We start from the raw sequence: 21,126 nt of genomic DNA on the forward strand, positions 1-21,126 counted from the left end.
CCAGTCACTTGTTTTTATAAATAAAGTTTTAATGGAAAACAGTCCCACCCATTTGTTTACATATTGTCTGTGGTTGTTTTTGCACTACAATGGAAGAGGTAAGCAATTGGAAAGAGTTGAGGTGTTACTACAGAAATCATGTGGCCCACAAAGCCAAAAATATGTTTTATTTGACCCTTTACAGAAAATGTTTGCTAACTCCTGGGCTATGAAAATTTACATAACCTGAGCTCTTTTTTACTTAAGACAGAATTCTCTTTCTTCATGCCCTCTGACAGCTGATAATAGCCATTATACCAGTCTTTGGTAAACAGAAACAATTACGTGGAGCAGAATGTTACAGTAGAAAACCTCGATCCTTTCTTAGTTGACGAGGTGTCTATCAAAATGAAAAAAACAAATAAACAAACAAAACACCAATGCTTAAAGCAAATCTGTGCCAATGAGATTAATCTATTACACAGTTTGTTACTTTAGTCAAATGTTATATGAAAAACCAACACCTAACTGACTGAAACACCATGCTTTACTTTGGGTCCATTTAAGTGAAATATAAATTGTTAAACTTATTTAAAATTCTTCACTGACAAGTAAAAAGCAAAAAGGAGGATATTAATACTAAGTATATTAACTTGAAAAGAATAAGGGAGATATATAAAAGCAAAGCTTAAAACTCCTCTTAAACTTTAATATCATCCTCACAAAGAAGATTTCTATAAGCTCTCTTGACATAGAGGTTAAGGAAGGTTAAGAAGGCCAGAAATTATTGCCCCAAATGGTTGCTGTGGGTGGTTCAGCAGGGGGAAAGTATACAGGAGAGGCAACATAAAGGTGAAGATGTGTTAATTTCACATGTGAAAAAAGGCTAGACTAAATGTATCAACACTCATTTTCGGAAATAAATTTCTCCTGCGTGTGAGAAGTGGTCATTTTGTGCTCATACAACAAATGAAATAAAAAGCTAAGCTGGACCCTCCTACACTGTTGGTGGGAATATAAATTGGTACAGCTCCTATGGAGGACAGTATGGAGGTTCCTTAAAAAACTAAAAATAGAGCTACCATATGATCCACAATCCCATGCCTGGGCATATACCTGGGGAAAACCATAATTTGAAAAGATACATGCACCCCAATGTTCACTGCAGCACTATTTACAATAGCCAGGACATGGAAGCAACCTAAATGTCCACTGACGGAGGAATGGATAAAGAAGATGCGGTACATATATACCATGGAATATTACTCAGCCATAAAAAAGAAGGAAAGAATGCCATTTGCAGCAACATGAATGGACCTAGAGATCATCATACTAAGTGAAGTAAGTCAGACAGAGAGGGACAAGTATTGTCTGATACTGCTGAACTTATTGACAAAATAGAAATCGAGTTACAAATGTAGAAAACAATCTTATGGTTACCAGGAAGGAAGGAAGGGGGAGAGGGATAAATGGGAGACTGGGATTGACATCTACACGCTACTATATATAAAACAGATAACTAATAAGGACCTACTGTATAGCACAGGGAACTCTACCCAATACTCCGTAATAACCTATATGGGAAAATAATCTAAAAAGAGTGGATATGTGTGTAACTGACCCACTCTGCTGTACAGCAGAAAGTAATACAACACTGTAAATCAACTATACTCCAAAAAAAAAAAAAAAAAAGAAAAGAAAAGAAAAAGCTGAGCTGGGAGAATGCAGTACATCGAGTCTTCCCTAACACTTAGGACTAAGGAGGGAAAGAGGTGACACTCTTGTACAGAGAACAGACGGAGGGTTCTAGAGGCCCACCAACTCCTCTGTTCGTGAGTTATTAAAAAAGTAATTCAAAGACATAATTTGTTTCACTTTCTACTTTTATAATAATTCTGAGGAAGTTCTGTATGGGCTACTTACTCTCACAAGCACACATGTGTCCGCAAGGCTGAAAAAGAACAGCTGCTTTCTTGTCAGAACATACCACACATTCTTCAATCTGCAAAAAAGAGGTTACAGCAAAAGCGTAAACATCTACAAATACATCTAGTGACTCTAACAGTTCCTTCTGTATCCGAATGTATTTCTCCTCTATAAGGAAACACTCCTGCAAAGAAGAATTTAACACACACTTCTCTGTCCTCTACTTTCTTGGTTACTCATTTTCACATCTTTGAAGACCCCAGCTAAACTGGTCTAGCTCCACTTTAGTCTCCCTACCTGTCCTAAAAAATGATACAGAAAAACTCCATTTCTTCTGAGGTCAGGGAGAACAGACTAGACTTCAATTTTCTTTTTTTTTTCTTTTTTTTTTTAAATTACTTTGAGGACTTCCCTAGCAGTCCAGTGGTTAAGACTCTGCCTTCCAATGCAGGGGGTGTGGGTTTGATCCCTGGTCAGGGAGCTAAGATCCCACATGCCTTGGGGGCCAAAAAACAAATAAACCCAAACAAAAAATAGAAGCAATATTGTAACAAATTCAACAAAGACTTTAAAAATGGTCCACGTCAAAAAAAAAAAAAACTACTTTGGAGAGAAAAATCAAAAGAACAAATGACTAAGATAGATTTCTAATATTCATAAAATTCTAGCCACATTAGCCAGACAGCTAAAGCTTAAGGGGGATTTTTCTGTTTACCCACATCCGAGGAATTCCACCTAACTCATCCTTTCCCAGGACTTGGAATTCCCCCACACTGGCTGAAGCCCAGAGCTCTGGACTATTCTTTTCGCCTGATCTCCACAAGTCCTCCACAACCTATTCATAATTTCCCTCAATTTTTCCTCCTCTTCTCCACTTAATCTGAGTTCTGCGTGTGTAACTATTTCTTAACTTTGCTCTGGTTCTCTGACTCCCATCTGCCTACTGCCCTTGGCCCCACATCCATCTTTCACTGATTCTCCTCCTTTCTGACACACATTCACCCCTATCTGTGTCATTTAACATTAATGACCAAAAATGATGACCACCACTTCACCTAAACAACCAAAATATTGGACCTTCCCAACTTAGACCTTGCTATGTACATAGAATTTACATAGTCGTAGTAATCTAGTGGGAAGCAGTAAGACATGGTTAGTCAGGATCTTTATGTTCCTGCATTCCAATTCCAGCTCCAATACTAACAAATTACCTAACACTGTAGAGCCGCAGATTTTAAAAAATCTGAACAATAAAGAACAATCCTTCTTCACAAGGTGTTAAAGTGTCAATTAGAAGACAAGGAGAGGACTCAGGTGGCCCTTATTCAAGTATATCCTAGAACAATTCTAACTATGAGATAGGAGGGCATATTTTAAGTAAGACATAACAATACAGAGTAGAAGAAAGAGTTCTGAGAAATATTTAAGAAGACTTGGTAACTAATAAAATGTATAGAATGGTGAAGAAGAGATCTAAGATATCTGCTAAGTTTCTGACTTGATTTAAAACAGTTGAAAGAAACACATTTCAGTCGCCTACAGCTTATAGGATGCAAGACCAGGGTGTTCTTTCCAACTCTAGGATTATACATACAGGCTTTAAGACCTACTCAAGGTCAGACTATAACAAAGGCAATGTTTACCTTCAGTACACAAATCCAGCCCACAAACTGCAAACACTAAGCAGTACACTACCAGAAACACAGTGGGGAGCAGAGATAGGAAGACCCCGGAAATGGGCGACTAAGGAACCCATAGCCTGGAGGTAGGTACACTAACTTTTCATAGCTCCCAACAAAGTTTTTCCTCTCTCTAAAAAAACGGCTGAAATAAACAAATGGGACCTAATGGAATTTAAAAGCTTTTGCACAGCAAAGGAAACCATAAACAAGACGAAAAGACAACCCTCAGAATGGGAGAAAATATTTGCAAATGAAGCAACTGACAAAGGATTAATCTCCAAAATATACGAGCAGCACATATGGCTCAATAACACAAAAACAAACAACCCAATCAAAAAATGGGTGGAAGACCTAAATAGACATTTCTCCAAAGAAGACATGCAGACAGCCAACAAACACATGAAAAGATGCTCAACATCACTAATTATTAAGACAAATGCAAATCAAAACTATGATGAGGTATCACCTCACACCTGTCAGAATGGCCATCATCAAACAATCTACAAACAATAAATGCTGGAGAGGATGTGGAGAAAAGGGAACCGTCATACACTGCTGGTGGGAATGTAAATTGATATAGCCACTATGGAAAACAGTATGGAGGTTCCTTAAAAAACTAAAAATAGAACTACCATATGACCCAACAATCCCACTACTGGGCATATACCCAGAGAAAACCATAATTCAAAAAAACACATGCACCCCAATGTTCATAGCAGACCTATTTACAACAGCCAGGACCTGGAAGCAACCTAAATGTCCATCAACAGAGGAATGGATAAAGAAGATGTGGTACATATATACCATGGAATATTACTCAGCCATAAAACAGAATGAAATTGGGTCATTTGCAGAGACGTGGATGGACCTAGAGACTGTCATACAGAGTGAAGTCAGTCAGAAAGAGAAAAGCAAATATCATATAATAATGCATATACGTGGAATCTAGAAAAATGGTACAGATGATCTCATTTGCAAAGCAGAAACAGAGACACAGATGTAGAGAACAAATGCACGGATACCAAGGGGGAAAGGGGTGGGGTGGATGGAATTGGGAGACTGGGATTGACACATATACATTATTGATACTATGTATAAAATAGACAACTGATGGGAACACACTGTACAGCACATGGAACTCTACCTAATGCACTGTGGTGACCTAAAAGGGAAGGAAGTCCAAAAGGGAGGGGATCTCTCTATGTGTATGGCTGATTCATTCTGTTGTGCACCAGAGGCTAACACAACATTGTAAAGCAACCATACTCCAATGAAAATTAATTAAAAACAAAATAAAATAAAGGAAGGGCTGAGGACCATGGCTAAATTTCAAAGGTGTGTGAGTCAGCTATCTGGCTGGCTAATATGCTAAAAAGAAAAGTAGGCACAGTATGGGTGAAAGAAGTGAAAATCCCAAACTTTAGCAACTAGACAGACAAAAGTCTCAAGAGCAATGACGACACGGAGGTGAAACTCTGATTGATCTAGCCATTTATTTGTACGTAAGGAGCATCTTCATATAAATATTTTAAGAACTGTATGTGCTAAATACTGGTCAAACATTAAAATGTGACGATTAAAAAAAGTAAATTAGATATTATGTGTACAGTGTCTAGTTCAATGCCTAATATAAAATCAGCGCTTAATACATGATGATTCTCTTCTCCTCTCTATATAAAAGATGTGTTGGTTTTTAAAATGATTCCCGATGCAACTGTCTACATATCTGAATTGCTGATAAAGAGTTTAAAATTATCTAGCAAACCAATCTAATAATCATTTACTTACCCATTCAGCTATTATTAAAAAAAAAATTTTCTAAGCATAACTTTTACCCCTTCTGGATTTTTTTCCTCAGATTACATTCCCAGGAGTGGAATTACTATATCAAAGCATATTTATTGTAACTGTTTGTATATATATTGTCAGGATGGTCTCTCAAAAAAATGTAAACCCATTTATTCAGCCAACTGCAGTGTTAAGAGAGTACTCATTTCTCTTTCCTAGCTAGCATTATTTAAAGTTTATTTTTGCTAATTGGACAAGAATGGCTAATAATAGTTCATAATTTTTAATTTGTATTTCTTTAATTGCTAAAGAGACCAAGTTTGTTTATTCTCCCTCTCTCCAAATACTAGTTTTACAATTTGTTTTATCTTCAGTGAAGATGTTCACAATCCTTTAACCACTTGGGGTCGCTATTTCTTTACATTCGAAGGCTCTGCAACGAACCTGGCAAATCTCTTTGGTGGGTATGTAAGTTTTTCTACTTTTGTACAGGTTTGAAAATTCCATAACTTAAAATACAAACAGACTCCTTACTAATTCTTGGAATTCAGAACTGGTCTAAAAAGGAGTGACAACATAATCCTTCCTCTCTACCTTCCTGTTCTGTCAACCCTCCCTTGCAGACATTGGTTTTAATTCTGTCTGTGTATCATAACACAGAGGAAAGAACAGTGACTTAAGAATCAGGAAAACTGCACTGAAGACCCAACTGTCAGTGTACTTCTTTGAGCTTTGCTTTTTTCAATTATTTCAGTAAAGCAAAATGAGTAAGATGGAAAAGCACTCAGTTACATGGGAAAAAAAAATGAAACCATAAACCCAGAAAAGAATACTGCTTCTCAAAAAGCAAAAGGAGTCAGATAAGATAAAAAGTTCAGAGGAGATACAGAATTTGACCACCAAAAACTGCAGGATGATCAGACTTTATTTGCCTAATGGTGGGATACAGTACGAAATGAATAGCATTGTCTATGAAGTTTTCTTGCCCAGTATGTCTAAGCTGACCCTAATCAAGCAGTTAGATCTAACTTCCAGTTTACAAAAACACAAAGGATATAGAAACAAATTAAAGAACACCATGATAAAAATCAAATAAATCCAGAATGTGTGATATTCTACCGAAAATCAACTAGTCTTTTACAAAGAGGAATACAAAACAACCCACATGTACTCAAGGTGCAATATACAAGTAACTACAACACAGAGTGAAATTAAATACACCTTTGGGTTATAAGGCGCTTTGAAAGTAAAACAGTAGATTACTTTTATTTTTAACTAGTACTGTAGTTTACATATTTCAATTGGTGTCTTGATAAATGTATAAATCATACATTCTCATATTTAGATCAGTCTTAGGAAGAACAAAATTAAAAGACACGTGGCATCATATAATCTTATTTATCATTAACTGTAGTCTTAAAGAACTTCAAAAAATAATAAAATGCTATATTAAAAACATATTACCTTTGTCCTGGATTGAACTTGTTCTTTACAGATGAGGCATTTCTTGACTCGTGGAGAACACAAAGAACAGGTAGCAATATGTCCACATGGGCCAAAAAGAGTATCTCTCTTCATATCTGAGCACACCATACACTCTTCTAAGGTTTCAGAATCATTACTAATCATAGAAGGACTTCGAGAACCCACCTGACCACTAATAAAAGAAAATATTTCTAATCAAGCCTCTGAGAATATTCATATTACAAATTCATTAATTTAAATATTTTTTAAAACATCTAGAGCATCATTAGTATGGGTAAAAAACTTTAGTTATGTTAAAAATTAAGCTTTAACATCTATATATGAAACATTGTATACTATATTTTTCTACTTCTCTGCATTTTTACATACTTCTAGTACAATTCAAATTTCAATTCAACAAATCCTCACCCAATGGAAAAGAGTGAATCTTCTTCTAACAAAGAAATCAAACACCCTAGTTTTTAAAAATTAACATAAAGTTTCCCTCAGAAACTGTTTTATCTATATAGGACCATTTGAGGAAGACACAGGATATAGGAATAAAACAAAAATCCTAACTAGAGCCCATGTTAGTTATGTTAACTACAGACAGAATGAAGCTTTATCAGAGTCCACAACTGACAGGGCACTTTGGAAAATATGTCACTGCAGCTGCTGTTTTGACATTTAAGTGTATCCTTACACTTAAGGAGCATAAAATTCTATTACAGAAAGACAGAACACGTCTATAAATATATATATACAAGACATAAAAATACATATGCACAACCAACTACAGGTACAGATAGAAAAGGGACACTCTGTTTCCACTAGGATCTTCAGAAACTCATGAATACGCGGGCTCACATGTACACATTCAAAGTGGTTTCCCCTTACACCCCAGTGTTTAAGTTATTGCTGCAGTAATTACAGTGCCTCTATTTATATATTTTTAGATGCATTCTGCCTTGCTCTAATAAAATGCCCCTTAAGAATATACTTAAAGAAATGTATATACCTCTATATAAACTTGAATACTACTCAGCCATAAAGAAGAATGAAACAATGCCATTTGCAGCAATATGGATGGACCTAGTGATTATCATACTAAGTGAAGAGAGTCAGACAAAGACAAATATAGGATATCACTTACATGTGGAATCTAAAATATGATACAAATGAACTTATTTACAAAACAGAAACAGACTCAGACATAGAAAACAAACTTATGGTTACCAGAGGGGAAAGAGGTGGGGGGGGGGGGCAGATAAATTAGGAGTTTGGGATTAGCAGATACAAACTACTATATATAAAATAAACAATAAGTTCCTACTGTATAGCACAGGGAATTATATTCAATATCCTGTAATAAACCATAATGGAAAATATGTATATATATGTATAACTGAATCCCTTTGCTGTACACCAGAAATTAACACATTGTAAATCAACTATACTTCAATAAGAAATAAAATAGAATAGAATAAAAAAGAAATGTATATACCTCATTATATTAATTTCCCTATAACTGTGGAACCACATGATACTTTATGTACAGAATATTAGGTTTTATGATAATAATACAAACCTGACTTTTTCTTTATGACACTTTGCCAGTGCCTTGCAGAGACTTGGATCAGGACAGAGATCAAGTGGCGACTGACCCTTCTTATTTCGAATGCTAAGGTCAGCACCATTAGCAGCCAAAAAACAGGCAATAGATGCTGCACTCTTCTTCTCGGCTCCCTGGGTACCAAGTCCCATTATTAACTGAAATCAAATGAAAAAAAGTCATTATTTTCCCTTTAGGAATCTGTTATCAATTCTTATCACCATATATATATATATATATATATGTATGTATATATATGCAAGAATGTGTGTGTATATGTGTGTGGTGTGCATGTGCTTGCGTATATATGTATGTATATAGGAATATGTATGTGTGGTAAAAAACATGTCTGGCAAGACTATATAGATGTGGTGGACACTTATGAGTTGCAGTCCTAGCATCCTTCCTCCATGACACCTACCCCCCAATTTCCTCAGGTGTATTGTATGAGGACTGACCCATCTCCAGTTTTAGAGATGAACCAAAGATGGCTCAAACCACTCAGAGACCCACCTCATCTATGTAATTAGTTCAGGGGTGACACATAACCTAAATCAGGTCAATTAAGGCCAATAAAACTCAAGAACAAGACTTCTGATTGAGATATTGAGGAGACAGTCTCCCTTTTCTACTCAATTTGTCTCTGGAACTGCTAGCAACCAACGTGAAACAAAAAGGGGAGAGACAACTGAGAAATGAACCAACCAGGAATTAAGCCACGAAGTGGAGAATGAGACAGATCAGGTCCTACTGTCATCTGAGCTTCTGACTCACACATCTTGTCTGATAATAGTCATAATAATTGTTAATATTTATGGAGCATCTACAATGGACTAAGAACTATTTTAAGCAGTTTCCATAAATTAACTCATTTAATCTTTACAACCTTATGGAGGTAGTTACTCACTTCCCCTCGTTTCAAAATGAGAAAAATGAGGCACATAGGAGTTAGAGTATTTACCGATGGTCATATAGAAAGGCAGCAATTCTCAAACACTTTGGTCTCAGAACACTTTACATTCTTAAAAATGAATCTAAAATTCATATGGAAACATGAAGGACTCGGAATAGGCAAACAACTTTGAAAAAGAAGAAGAGACTTATACCACTGACTTCAACATTTATTACAAAGCTACTGTAATCAAGACAGTGGGTTGACATCACATAGATAAAGACACAGATCAATAGAAGAGAACTGATTTTAGATAAAGGCACAACAGGCAATTCAGTAGAAAAAGAAAGTCTTTTCAAACAAATGGGGCTGGAATGACTGTATATCCACAAACAAACAAAAAACAAAAAAGAACTTTGACCCATACCTCATATTATGCATATAAAAATTAACTCAAAATGAATCACAGACCTAAATGTAACAGCTAAAACTTTATAAACTTCTAGTACAAAATAGGAGAAAACCTTAGTGACCTTGGATTTAGCAAAGATTTCTCAGGACACAAACAATAAAAGAAAAATTGGTCAATCAGACTTCATTAAAATTAAGAACCTCTGCTCTTTGAAAAATACTGTTAAAAGAATGAAAAGAGGGCTTCCCTAGTGGCGCAGTGGTTAAGAATCCACCTGCCAGGCTTCCCTGGTGGCGCCGTGGTTGAGAGTCCACCTGCCGATGCAGGGGACACGGGTTCGTGCCCTGGTCCGGGAAGATCCCACATGCCGTGGAGCAGCTGGGCCTGTGAGCCATGGCCGCTGAGCCTGCGCGTCCAGAGCCTGTGCTCCACAATGGGAGAGGCCACAACAGTGAGAGGCCCGCATACAGCAAAAAAAAAAAAAAAAAAAAAAAAAAGAATCCACCTGCCAATGCAGGGGACACGGGTTTGAGCCCCTGTCTGGGAAGATCCCACATGCCATGGAGCAACTAAGCCCGTGTGCCACAACTACTGAAGCCCACACACCTAGAGCCCATGCTCCGCAACACAAGAAGCCACCACAACAAGAAGCTCACACACCACAATGAAAAGCAGCCCCCGTTCGCTGCAACTAGAGAAAGCCCGTGTGCAGCAATGAAGACCCAACGCAGCCAAAAATAAATAAATAAATAAATAAAATTTTTAAAAAGAATGAAAAGACAAGTTACAGACTGGGAGAAAGTATGTGCATACCACATATCTGATAAAGAACTTGTATTCAGTTTATAAAAAGAACCCTCAAAACTTAGTAGTAAGAAAACAGCTCAACAAAATAATGAAGAAGGTCTGAAGAGACACTTCATCAAATATACATGAGTGGTGAACAAGCAAATGAAAAGATGTTCAATACCAGCAGTCATAAGGAAATGCAAATTCAAACCACAAAAAGATACCACAATACTCCTGTTTGAATGGCTAAAGTTATAAAAGGAGAACCAAACAACTTTTAGTAAGAATGCAAAACAATACAGTTAGCATTGACTAGTATTTAGCTCATAAACTAAATTTGTACATTTGTAGCTCTGATGAAATATCTTATCAGGTGCAAGTTAAATTAGCCATAAATATAAGCCTCTGCATTAAAAGATGCTCCCACTGGCACTGAATTAAAGATTATCTTTACTCACGGTGTTTTTGGATGGCTCCCAGGCAGCATCGACCTTCCCCACATCTTGCATATCTTGAAGCTGACGTAGCTGAGACAAAGTGTGATGCCTCAGAGCTTCATGCAAAGGAGTATCCCCATCCTTATCCTGAATATCTAATTTGGCACCTGCACGGACCAAAAGCTAGAAGAGAAAAACATCTTATTTTGCCAAAGTATTCCACCCACAAGAAGTTACAACATCTCTAAAGTAACAGTGTGAGAGCCCTGGACCTATCTGACAGGGTTGCCGTGAAAGTTAATTATTCTTATGTATTTGCTTGCTAAATTACTCTATGCCCAACCCTGTGACTCCTTACAAATAATGATGAACCTGGTTATTCAAATATATTGAATTAGAGAAAGCAGAAAGAAATAAGAACCAAAATGTTGCTCAATTAATCTACTCTAAGATCAAGATAACTGGGGGAAATTTAGGACATTTTTTTTCTCATTTTAATTTCAGATATGTGAGTTGGGATATTTTAAGTATTTCCAATAGGACCAAATCATAACGTTCAAAATTCTTCTATTATTTAAATAAGCAAGTTATTTATTTCCATTCTCTTTGGTTAATTTTCTCCAAATGTATGGTTATAAGGGTTATAAGTCCAAATATCAGAGAAATGAAGAATTTTTGGCAAGGGGAATTTTAAATAATAATAAACGTGAAGTGTTTGCTAAACTGCAATCTCTTACATATAACACATAATCGATATATCTCAATCAATTTTTTAAATATATTTATTTATTTTTGGCTGCATTGGGTCTTCATTGCTGCACGCGGGCTTTCTCTAGTTTCAGCGAGTGCGGGTTACTCTTGGTTGCGGTGCACTGGCTTCTCATTGCAGTGGCTTCTCTTGTTGCGGAGCACAGGCTCTAGGCACGTGGGCTTCAGTAGTTGTGGTACATGGGCTCAGCAGTCGTGGCTCACGGGCTCTAGAGCGCAGGCTCAGTAGTTGTGGCGCACGGGCTTAGTTGCTCCGCGGCATGTGGGATCTTCCCGGACCAGGGCTCGAACCCGTGTCCCCTGCATTGGCAGGCGGATTCTTAACCACTGAGCCACCACGGAAGCCCTCAATCGATATTTTAAGTGGTGAACATAAAACTTTGCTTACAGTGCTTCAACAAGTTCCCTAATCATTTCTGTAAATGTTATCAGAGTTTTAGAAAGATACCATACAAAGAAACCAATCTCAAGCACATGGTCCTACCTGTCTTGACTAATTACTGTTTTCTTTTGTTTTGCTTGCTTTGTTTCAAAAAGATTATATAATGTCTCTGCAGGACAGTTTCTCAAATTTGAACATGCATCACAATTACCTGGGGGCCTGTTAAACCACAGATTGCTAGTTCCCACCCTTGGAGGTTCTGATTTGGTTGGTCTGAGGTGGGGCCCAGGAACTGACTTTTCTACCAAAGTCTCAGGTGATGCTGATGCTGCTGCTTCAGCCTCCAAACTTTAAGAATCACTGCTCTACAAAAAAGTTGTAAACAGATAATCTTTCAAGTATTTTGACTGGAATCACCAGATTAGTAAAATAAAAATATACATGTCAGCTTTTTTGGAATCTGTTCGGCAAATGTCTAGCCGAAGCCTTTAATTACAGTTCACTCTCAATTATAAAAATTAAAAGGGAGTATACTTTTAAAAAAAACAAATTTGTAAGTTACTCTGAAATCCTCTGATTTAATATTCTGGCAATTTACAAATCTGGCAACAAAATTATAAAGACTTTGAATATCAGAATCTTAAGATTTTCCTTATTACAAATTAAAACTCTTTACTCAACTGATGTAAAATATTAGCCTAAAATCGTAATTTTTTACCTCCAGCTATGCCTTTTGAGAAATCTAACAAAGTATGATTTAATAAGCAAAGATTCACTTTAGTAGACACGTTACCCTCACAATCTGGGTGTGCTGCCGCTCAACAGCAAGGTGTAGGGCAGTCTGCTGGTTCACATTCTGGATATCCAGGTTTGCGTTACCCTGAAGAAGAACAAGGCACACACAGTTGAATGTGACAAGAGGGAAGCATACTAAACTAACTCTTGGCAAAGAATCAGTACACTGGACACTACTGACCACACCCCCTTCCTAGGGGCTGGGACCTTGTTCTCATATGGTAACACAGGAAGAAGTGGATAGGGCAGCAAACTTTCTGAAGTATAACAGCAAGTTTAAAATAATTATTTTTATTATGGTGATTCCATCTAAGAACAGTTAAAGGACAAAGTACAGTACAAACACAGCTCCCTTTTAATCTCCATTATAGAGCAATGGACATAATCAGCTCATTTTAACTGTAAATATTTCCTGAAAATATATTAATGAGTCTTCACATTGGATCTAGATTTCTTTTAATGACCTAATAAGGTCAGTTCCTCTTGCTGCATAATTGAGCTCTTCCTCATTCAGTGAAAAGGAACTCTGCTGGAGGGTGAGAAGAAGATAACGCTTAATTAGTACATACAAACACTTATTGAAGGAAGAGCAGGAAGTCCCACCAGGGCCCTGAGATAGACAAAGGACCATGAGAACAGCTGATGCCAAGCACAGAGGAAAGGGACGGAGAAGCAAAAGCAATGAACACAGTGTCAGTGGACCTGGGTTCAAGTGTTGTCAGCTACGCGCTTTGTGAGTTTAAGCAAGCACTGTATCATTTCATGCCTATTTCCTCAGCTCCAAAATGGTAAGGGCACAACCTATTCCAGGGGTCAATGTGAGGATTAAGAAAAATAACAATGTCAAAATGCCTAGCACCATGTCTGGCATGATAAAAAATAATAATAAATTTTTTAAAATACTAAAATTAAGTAGAGGGCTACAGAGTCAAAAAGTAAACTGTATCATTCCATTTGTGTCTTAGAACCATTCACGCCCTATGATCACAACTCTGACACCCCTACCTGTGCACCTGCTTGGTGCATCAGGTAGAGCTGAAACTCACTTATGGGAGTTTGGTTGGTCTGAACATGCTATGACATGTTCGAGAAGGTGGGAGTTTCTGGATTGTTTTTACTATTTACGTTTCTTTGAGTGCAATCATTAGGCTCCTGATCTCAGCTTGCTTTCCTTTTTTTTTTTTTTTTGGCCGTGCCGCGTGGCTTATGGGATCTTAGTTCCCCAACCAGCAACTGACCAGCGATGGCTCATGGCAGTGAAAGTGCTGAGTCCTAACCAATGGACCACCAGTGAATTCCCTCAGGTTGTTTTCTTATCATGTCTGTTCTCATATAAATGCAGAAAGTGAGGGATCTCCTTTTAAGTTTTCTGAACTTTTTTCCATCATTTAGAATTTACAAAGTAGTATTCATTGTATGGATATACCATAATTTGTTTATTCAGACACTAGTTGATGAACATTTGGTTTGCTTTCAGTTTAGGGCTATTACAAATAATGCTGCTACAAGCATTTAGTAGGAGTATTTCGTGGAAATGTGCCCTCAGTTCTCTTGGATACATATCTAGACGTGAGACTGCTGGGATGAATATATGTTTAACTTTATAAGAAACTGCTAAACTGTTTTTCAACATGGCTACCCGGAAAAACACCAGCAACGTTTGTGAATTCTAACTGCTCCACATCCTAATCAACACCTGGTTTTGTTGGCATTTTTAATTTTAGTCATTGTAGTTGGTGTAATTTCTGTTTTCCTAATGACCAATGGTAATTTAAGCAAGGTCACAAGATACATGGTAAATATATTTTAAAAACTGCAACTCTATATATTAGCAATACATAACTGGAAATTGAAATTTTAAAACAATACAATTTACCAATAGGATCAAAAAAATTACTTAAAGATAAACCTAATATGTGCAAGAGCAATCAAACTCCCCCAAAGACTTTTAATAGAAACTAATAACCTGATTCTAAAATGTACTGGGAAATTCCAAAGATCTAGAACATTAAAGTAGTTCTGAGAAAGAAAAACAAATTTAGAGGACTTACTCTAACTGATTTCAAGACTTACTATAAAGCAACAATGACCAAGACAGTGTGGTACTGGCTTAAGGTCAGTCGTTTGGATTTTGGATGAAAAGGAATTTATCATAATTAACAACACTTCTAAGAAAATTAATTTTAATAATAAAGGCTTACAATGGCAGGGGAAAGGTTTGTTTAACTTTTGAACTATTTTTTTACCTAAACTTCCGTAGTTTATGGAATGTCTATCTTATGATCTATGACCTAATTACACATAATGTACTATCTACTAAATTTTTCTGCTGTTTCATCTTCTTAACTAGACTGTAAGTTCCTTGAAGTCAGGGATCACAGATAATTCTTTGGGAACTTTAGTGCTTAGCTATGGCATATGCTTGACTGAAGCATTTAAAAATTTTGCTGAATACACCAAAATATCATAAAATTGCAATAAATGGGTTTCCCCCAAAATCCAATCTCATAAAGATGTAGAGCATCTTATTCCTGAGATGAATGAAATGATGAAGGTGAGCCTATGCTGCTATCCAAGGGGTCCAGCAGTAGTCATGAACTGCATCCCTAGATCCTAGCTGCAGCCTGGTGTTACCTGGTGGCAACTGCCCACACCAGCTTAGATATCAACATGATGGTTCTTGGTGCTACAGCAGAGTGATACTTCCACAATAGCGGCAGTGATTCTGGAAAATCCCTTTTCATTGATGCCTATTTTGTTGGACCAAACCAGGAAGACTGTGCAGAGAGAATACTGGAGACTGAAGGATTCCCCGCCCCCCCCCGCCCCCTTCTCCCCACACACACCACTAACTCCCTCCATTTAAGAACCAATGTTAGGGGAATTCCCTGGTGGTCCAGTGTTTAGGGCTCCATGCTTCCACTGAAGGGGGCACAAGTTCGATCCCTGCTTGGGGAACTAAGATTCTATATGCTGTGTGGCGCAGCCAGGGAAAACAAAAATAAAAACAAAAACCAATGTTAGGCGGAAGACTAAATTCATATTATATCTGAATTTGCATCATCATGGGATTTTGCTGTAAGATCCCATCATCATGGGATTTTACTTATTAACTAATAAGTAGTTGATGAAGTAAAAAATAGATAGCAATGACCCAAAATTGTTAAAAATTACTGAACTGCTTTTCCTACCTGATGTACCAACAGTTCAGCCACTTCTACATGATTATTGAGGGCAGCCAGATGCAAGGCAGTATAACCATCATCTTTCTTCTCATCCACAATCCACGGTCTTGGTAATTTCGACAGTAAAACACGCATTGCACTGAAAGTCAAATATTTAATTAAATATTTTCTTTAGAAAAACTATTCAAAAGAAACTTTTAAAATCAAATGAATATACTTCTCTTTAAAGAAAATTATGCCCTTAGAGACAAACAGAAATTCAAAATTTCTAAATCGGGCTTCCCTGGTGGCGCAGTAGTTGAGAGTCCGCCTGCCAACGCAGGGGACACGGGTTTGTGCCCTGGTCCGGGAAGATTCCGCACGCCACGGAGCGGCTGGGCCCGTGAGCCATGGCCGCTGAGCCTGCACATCCAGAGCCTGTGCTCCACAACGGGAGAGGCCACAACAGTGAGAGGCCCGCGCACCGCAAAAAAAAAAAAAAAAAAAATTCTAAATCTTAAATACACAGCCTTTTGATATTGTAAGAGGTAAACAAATTATTGCTGTTTGGAGAACAGAATCAAAACAGAATGGGAGTGCTACAAAAGGGAAACATGAGAGGAAAAATACCAAAGGTAAAAGAAATATACCCTAATAAGGATATATGTTGGCCTTGTGGAATCTCTTAGGTTCAACTGGAATAGTATATATTAACGAAGAGTTAATAAAGAACAACCAGGTAACAACAGCTAAGAAGGAAAAATAGTGATAAGACAAATTTTAGGTAGCTGGCAGATTATCATGAACTCTGCAGAATTAAAAATGTGATATATGTCATTTAGCAGTGCTAAATCCAGTTGATATCAAAACACACAAAATGGTCACTATAATCTAGTATTTAAAATTTAAGATATGGTAACAAAGTATCTCCAAAGCAAAAAAGACAAAGTTATCCTAAAGAGCACCAAAGATTAAACCGTAAAAAATCAGGGGAACTAATTATCAAGAAATCATGCTTTGTGGAGAAAAAGCTAGCCTACCACTCAAAAAGGAAAATAAAATCAGAAGCAACTTTCCTAAGCCTAACCAGTCTAACTTTTCTTAACATAGAGGTTTTGTGTGGAAAACTCATAACGTAATTTGGAAAAAATCTCCCTTAATACAGCTATCAACTAATTGCTTTTTTTTAGGAGTGAGACCTAAGATAACTGCTCCCGTAAAGAGTATTGGACTTGGCACAGACACACTGATATACGTATTAGATATTGAATCTTCCCTCACACCTAAAAAAGGCAGTAAACACAGAAAAGAAAAGCTTTTAAAATTGTGCCAATAGAGTATAAAAGGGCAAGAAATAACACGAAGATACATATCGGGATAGTTTTTCGTAAGGTGATACATATGAGAGAAAAATTTTTAATAGAGAAATGTTATAAATGTATGGAGAAACAGTCTGAAGATGCAGAATAAGAATGTGTGTAAATGAAACTGTAAGTCTCTAAAATAATGAGACTAAGGCCTAACATGAGCCAGAGCATGTTTCCTTAACAGCAGTGGTCTATGAATCCCAAACAGGAAATCCAAGACATCTGAGAACAAGCTTTGGAGGATTCAAGAATCTCCAAAACTGTACTCAAATCTGGAAGTTTATAGCTTTTCTCAGATTTTTAAACAGGTTTATGACCCAAGGTGTACTGAGAATCAAAACTTTAAGACAGCCTTTGGTGGTTGTTACTGAAGTTACAATCACTGTTTATGGGTAACAAGACTTCTTTAGAAATCTATGAACCATTTTCTCCCAGAAAATACACATAAAAATCTATACATACAATTTTGAGGGAGTCCAAACCCCCTAAGGTTCCATTCATGGACCTCATACAAAGCTAAAGATTCCTGCTTTAGCTCATTTTCTGTAATTATAAAGATTCTATACCTCCTCATTCAGTGGATTAAAATAGAATACTAGAAATTCTGTAGATTTTGACTCAAATTCTTAATGGGGAAAAGTACTGGTACAACAATATACTACTGATTGTTTGGATTTAGCATAATCATGATGCTAATGCCATAAATTATGTTACCTTACACACTTGACCATGTGATAAATGGAATTTAGCTTTATGATTCTTTTGGAGAGTTTTGAATATTCAAGTATTAAATCATGTGAAAAAAGTTTTAATAAAGACAAAATGTAATCATTAAAAATAATAAGATAGGACACAGATTTGAAATTTGTTCTCCTGTCTTCTCCTTGGATGCCGTGTGAATAAGGCCTGTCTTCACTGCAAACCTCGGATATCTTAGCATTTTGGCTTGCTATGTTTCTGACAAAGGGAACTTGGCTCAGATAAATCGCCCAGCAAAGAAAAATCCAAGACACCAGTAAGATTTTCACCACAGTTGTCTACGCCATGGGCTGAGAGGGTCTTGGTGCTCTGGCCGGGTGTCAGGACTGAGCCTCTGAGGTGGGAGAGCCAAGTTCCAGACACTGGACCACCAGACACCTCCTGGCCCCACGTAATATCAACCAGCGAGAGCTCTCCCAGAGATCTCTGTCTCAACACTAAGACCCAGATCCACTTGACAACCAGCAAGCTCCAGTGCTGGACACCCCATGCCAAACTAGCAAGACAGGAACACAACTCCACCCATTAGCAGAGAGGCAGCCTAAAATCATAAGTTCACAGACACCCCAAAACATACCACTGTATGCAGTCCTGCCCATCAGAAAGACAAGATCCAGCCTCATCCACCAGAACACAGGCACCAGTCCTCTCCACAAGGAAGCCTACACAAGCCACTGAATCAACCTTACCCACTGGGGGTAACACCAAAAACAAAGGGAACTACAAACCTGCAGCAAGCGAAAGGAGACACCAAACACAGTAAGTTAAGCAAAATGGGAAGACAGAGAAACACACAGCAGATGAAGGAGCAAGGTAAAAACCCACCAGACCAAACAAATGAAGAGGAAATAGGCAGTCTACCCGAAAAAGAATTCAGAGTAATGATAGTTAATGATCCAAAATCTTGGAAACAGAATGGAGACAATACAAGAAACGTGTAATGAGGACCTAGAAGAACTAAAGAGCAAACAAACAATGATGACCAACACAATAAATGAAATTAAAAATTCTCTAGAAGGAATCAATAGCAGAATAACTGAGGCAGAAGAACGGATAAGTAACCTGCAAGGTAAAATAGTGGAAATAACTACCGCAGAGCAGAATAAAGAAAAACGAATGAAAAGAATTGAGGACAGTCTCAGAGACCACTGGGACAACATTAAATGCACCAACATTCAAATTATAGGAGTCTCAGCAGAAGAAGAGAAAAAGGGACTGAGAAAATATTTGAAGAGATTATAGTTGAAAACTTCCCTAATATGGGAAAGGAAATAGTCAATCAAGTCCAGGAAGCACAGAGAGTCCCATACAGGATAAATCCAAGGAGAAACACACCAAGACACATATTAATCAAACTATCAAAAATTAAAGACAAAGAAAAAATATTAAAAGCAGCAAGGGAAAAGCAACAAATAACATACAAGGGAATCCCCGTAAGGTTAACAGCTGATATTTCAGCATAAAGTTCGCAAGCCAGAAGGGAGTGGCAGGACATATTTAAAGTGATGAAAAGGAAAAACCTACAACCAAGATTACTCTACCCAGCAAGGATCTCATTCAGATTCGACGGAGAAATTAAAACCTTTACAGACAAGCAAAAGCTAAGAGAATTCAGCACCACCAAACCAACTTTACAACAAATGCTGAAGGAACTTCTCTAGGCAGGAAACACAAGAGAAGGAAAAGACCTACAATAACAAACCCAAAACAACTACAAAAATGGTAATAGGCAAAAGCTAAGAGAATTCAGCACCACCAAACCAACTTTACAACAAATGCTGAAGGAACTTCTCTAGGCAGGAAACACAAGAGAAGGAAAAGACCTACAATAACAAACCCAAAACAACTACAAAAATGGTAATAGGAACATACATATTGATAACTACCTTAAATGTAAATGGATAAAATGCTCTAACTATAAAAGACACAGACAGGCTGAATGGATACAAAAACAAGACCCGTATACATGCTGTTTACAAGCGACTCACTTCAGACCTAAAGACACATACAGACTGAAAGTGAGGGGATGGAAAAAGATATTCCATGCAAATGAAAATCAAAAGAAAGATGGAGTAGCAATTCTCATATCAGACAAAACAGACTTTAAAATAAAGACTATTACAAGAGACAAAGAAGAACACTGCATAATGATCAAGGGATCGATCCAAGAAGAAGATATAACAATTGTAAATATTTATCCACACAACATAGGAGCACCTCAATATATAAGGCAAATGCTAACAGCCATAAAAGGGGAAACCGACAGTAACACAATCATAGTAGGGGACTTTAACAACCCACTTCCACTAATGGACAGATCAACCAACAGGAAAACAAATAAAGAAACACAAGCTTTAAATGATACATTAAACAAGATGGACTTAATTGATATTTATAGGACATTCCACCCAAAAATAATAGAATACAGTTTCTTCTCAAGTGCTCATGGAACATTCTCCAGGATAGATCTTATCTTGGATCACAAATCAAGCTTTGGTAAATTTAAGAAAATTGAAATTGTATCAAGTATCTTTTCCTACCACAATACTATGAGACTAGGTATCAATTACAGGAAAAAAAACGTAAAAAATACAAACACATGAAAGCTAAACAATACCGTACTAAATAACCAAAAGATCACAGAAGAAATCAAACAGGAAATCAAAAAATACCTAGAAACAGATGACAATGAGAACACAACAGCCCAAAATGTACGGGATGCAGCAAAAGCAGTTCTAAGAGGGAAGTTTATAGCAATACAACACTACCTCAAGAAACAAGAAACATCTCAAAGAAACAACCTAACCTTACACCTAAAGCAATTAGAGAAAGAAGAACAAAAAAACCCCAAAGTTAGCAGAAGGAAAGAAATCATAAAGATCAGATCAGAAATAAATGACAAAGAAATGA

General features: G+C 37.1%; 1 protein-coding gene across 1 annotated transcript in view; it reads right to left on the reverse strand.

Moving 5' to 3' along the window:
• MIB1 (MIB E3 ubiquitin protein ligase 1) overlaps positions 1 to 21,126 on the reverse strand; it is a 118,462-nt gene that overhangs the window by 10,649 nt on the left and 86,687 nt on the right. The window contains exons 13-18 of the mRNA XM_030842663.3: positions 16,118 to 16,250; positions 12,925 to 13,011; positions 11,003 to 11,164; positions 8,428 to 8,609; positions 6,840 to 7,032; positions 1,903 to 1,981 (exon numbers count right to left, since the gene is read on the reverse strand). Coding sequence (XP_030698523.1) covers positions 1,903 to 1,981; positions 6,840 to 7,032; positions 8,428 to 8,609; positions 11,003 to 11,164; positions 12,925 to 13,011; positions 16,118 to 16,250 — 836 coding nt within the window. The remainder of the gene's footprint in view (positions 1 to 1,902; positions 1,982 to 6,839; positions 7,033 to 8,427; positions 8,610 to 11,002; positions 11,165 to 12,924; positions 13,012 to 16,117; positions 16,251 to 21,126) is intronic.

The sequence above is a fragment of the Globicephala melas genome, chromosome 13 (assembly GCF_963455315.2).
Source record: "Globicephala melas chromosome 13, mGloMel1.2, whole genome shotgun sequence".
Classification (NCBI taxonomy): domain Eukaryota; kingdom Metazoa; phylum Chordata; class Mammalia; order Artiodactyla; family Delphinidae; genus Globicephala; species Globicephala melas.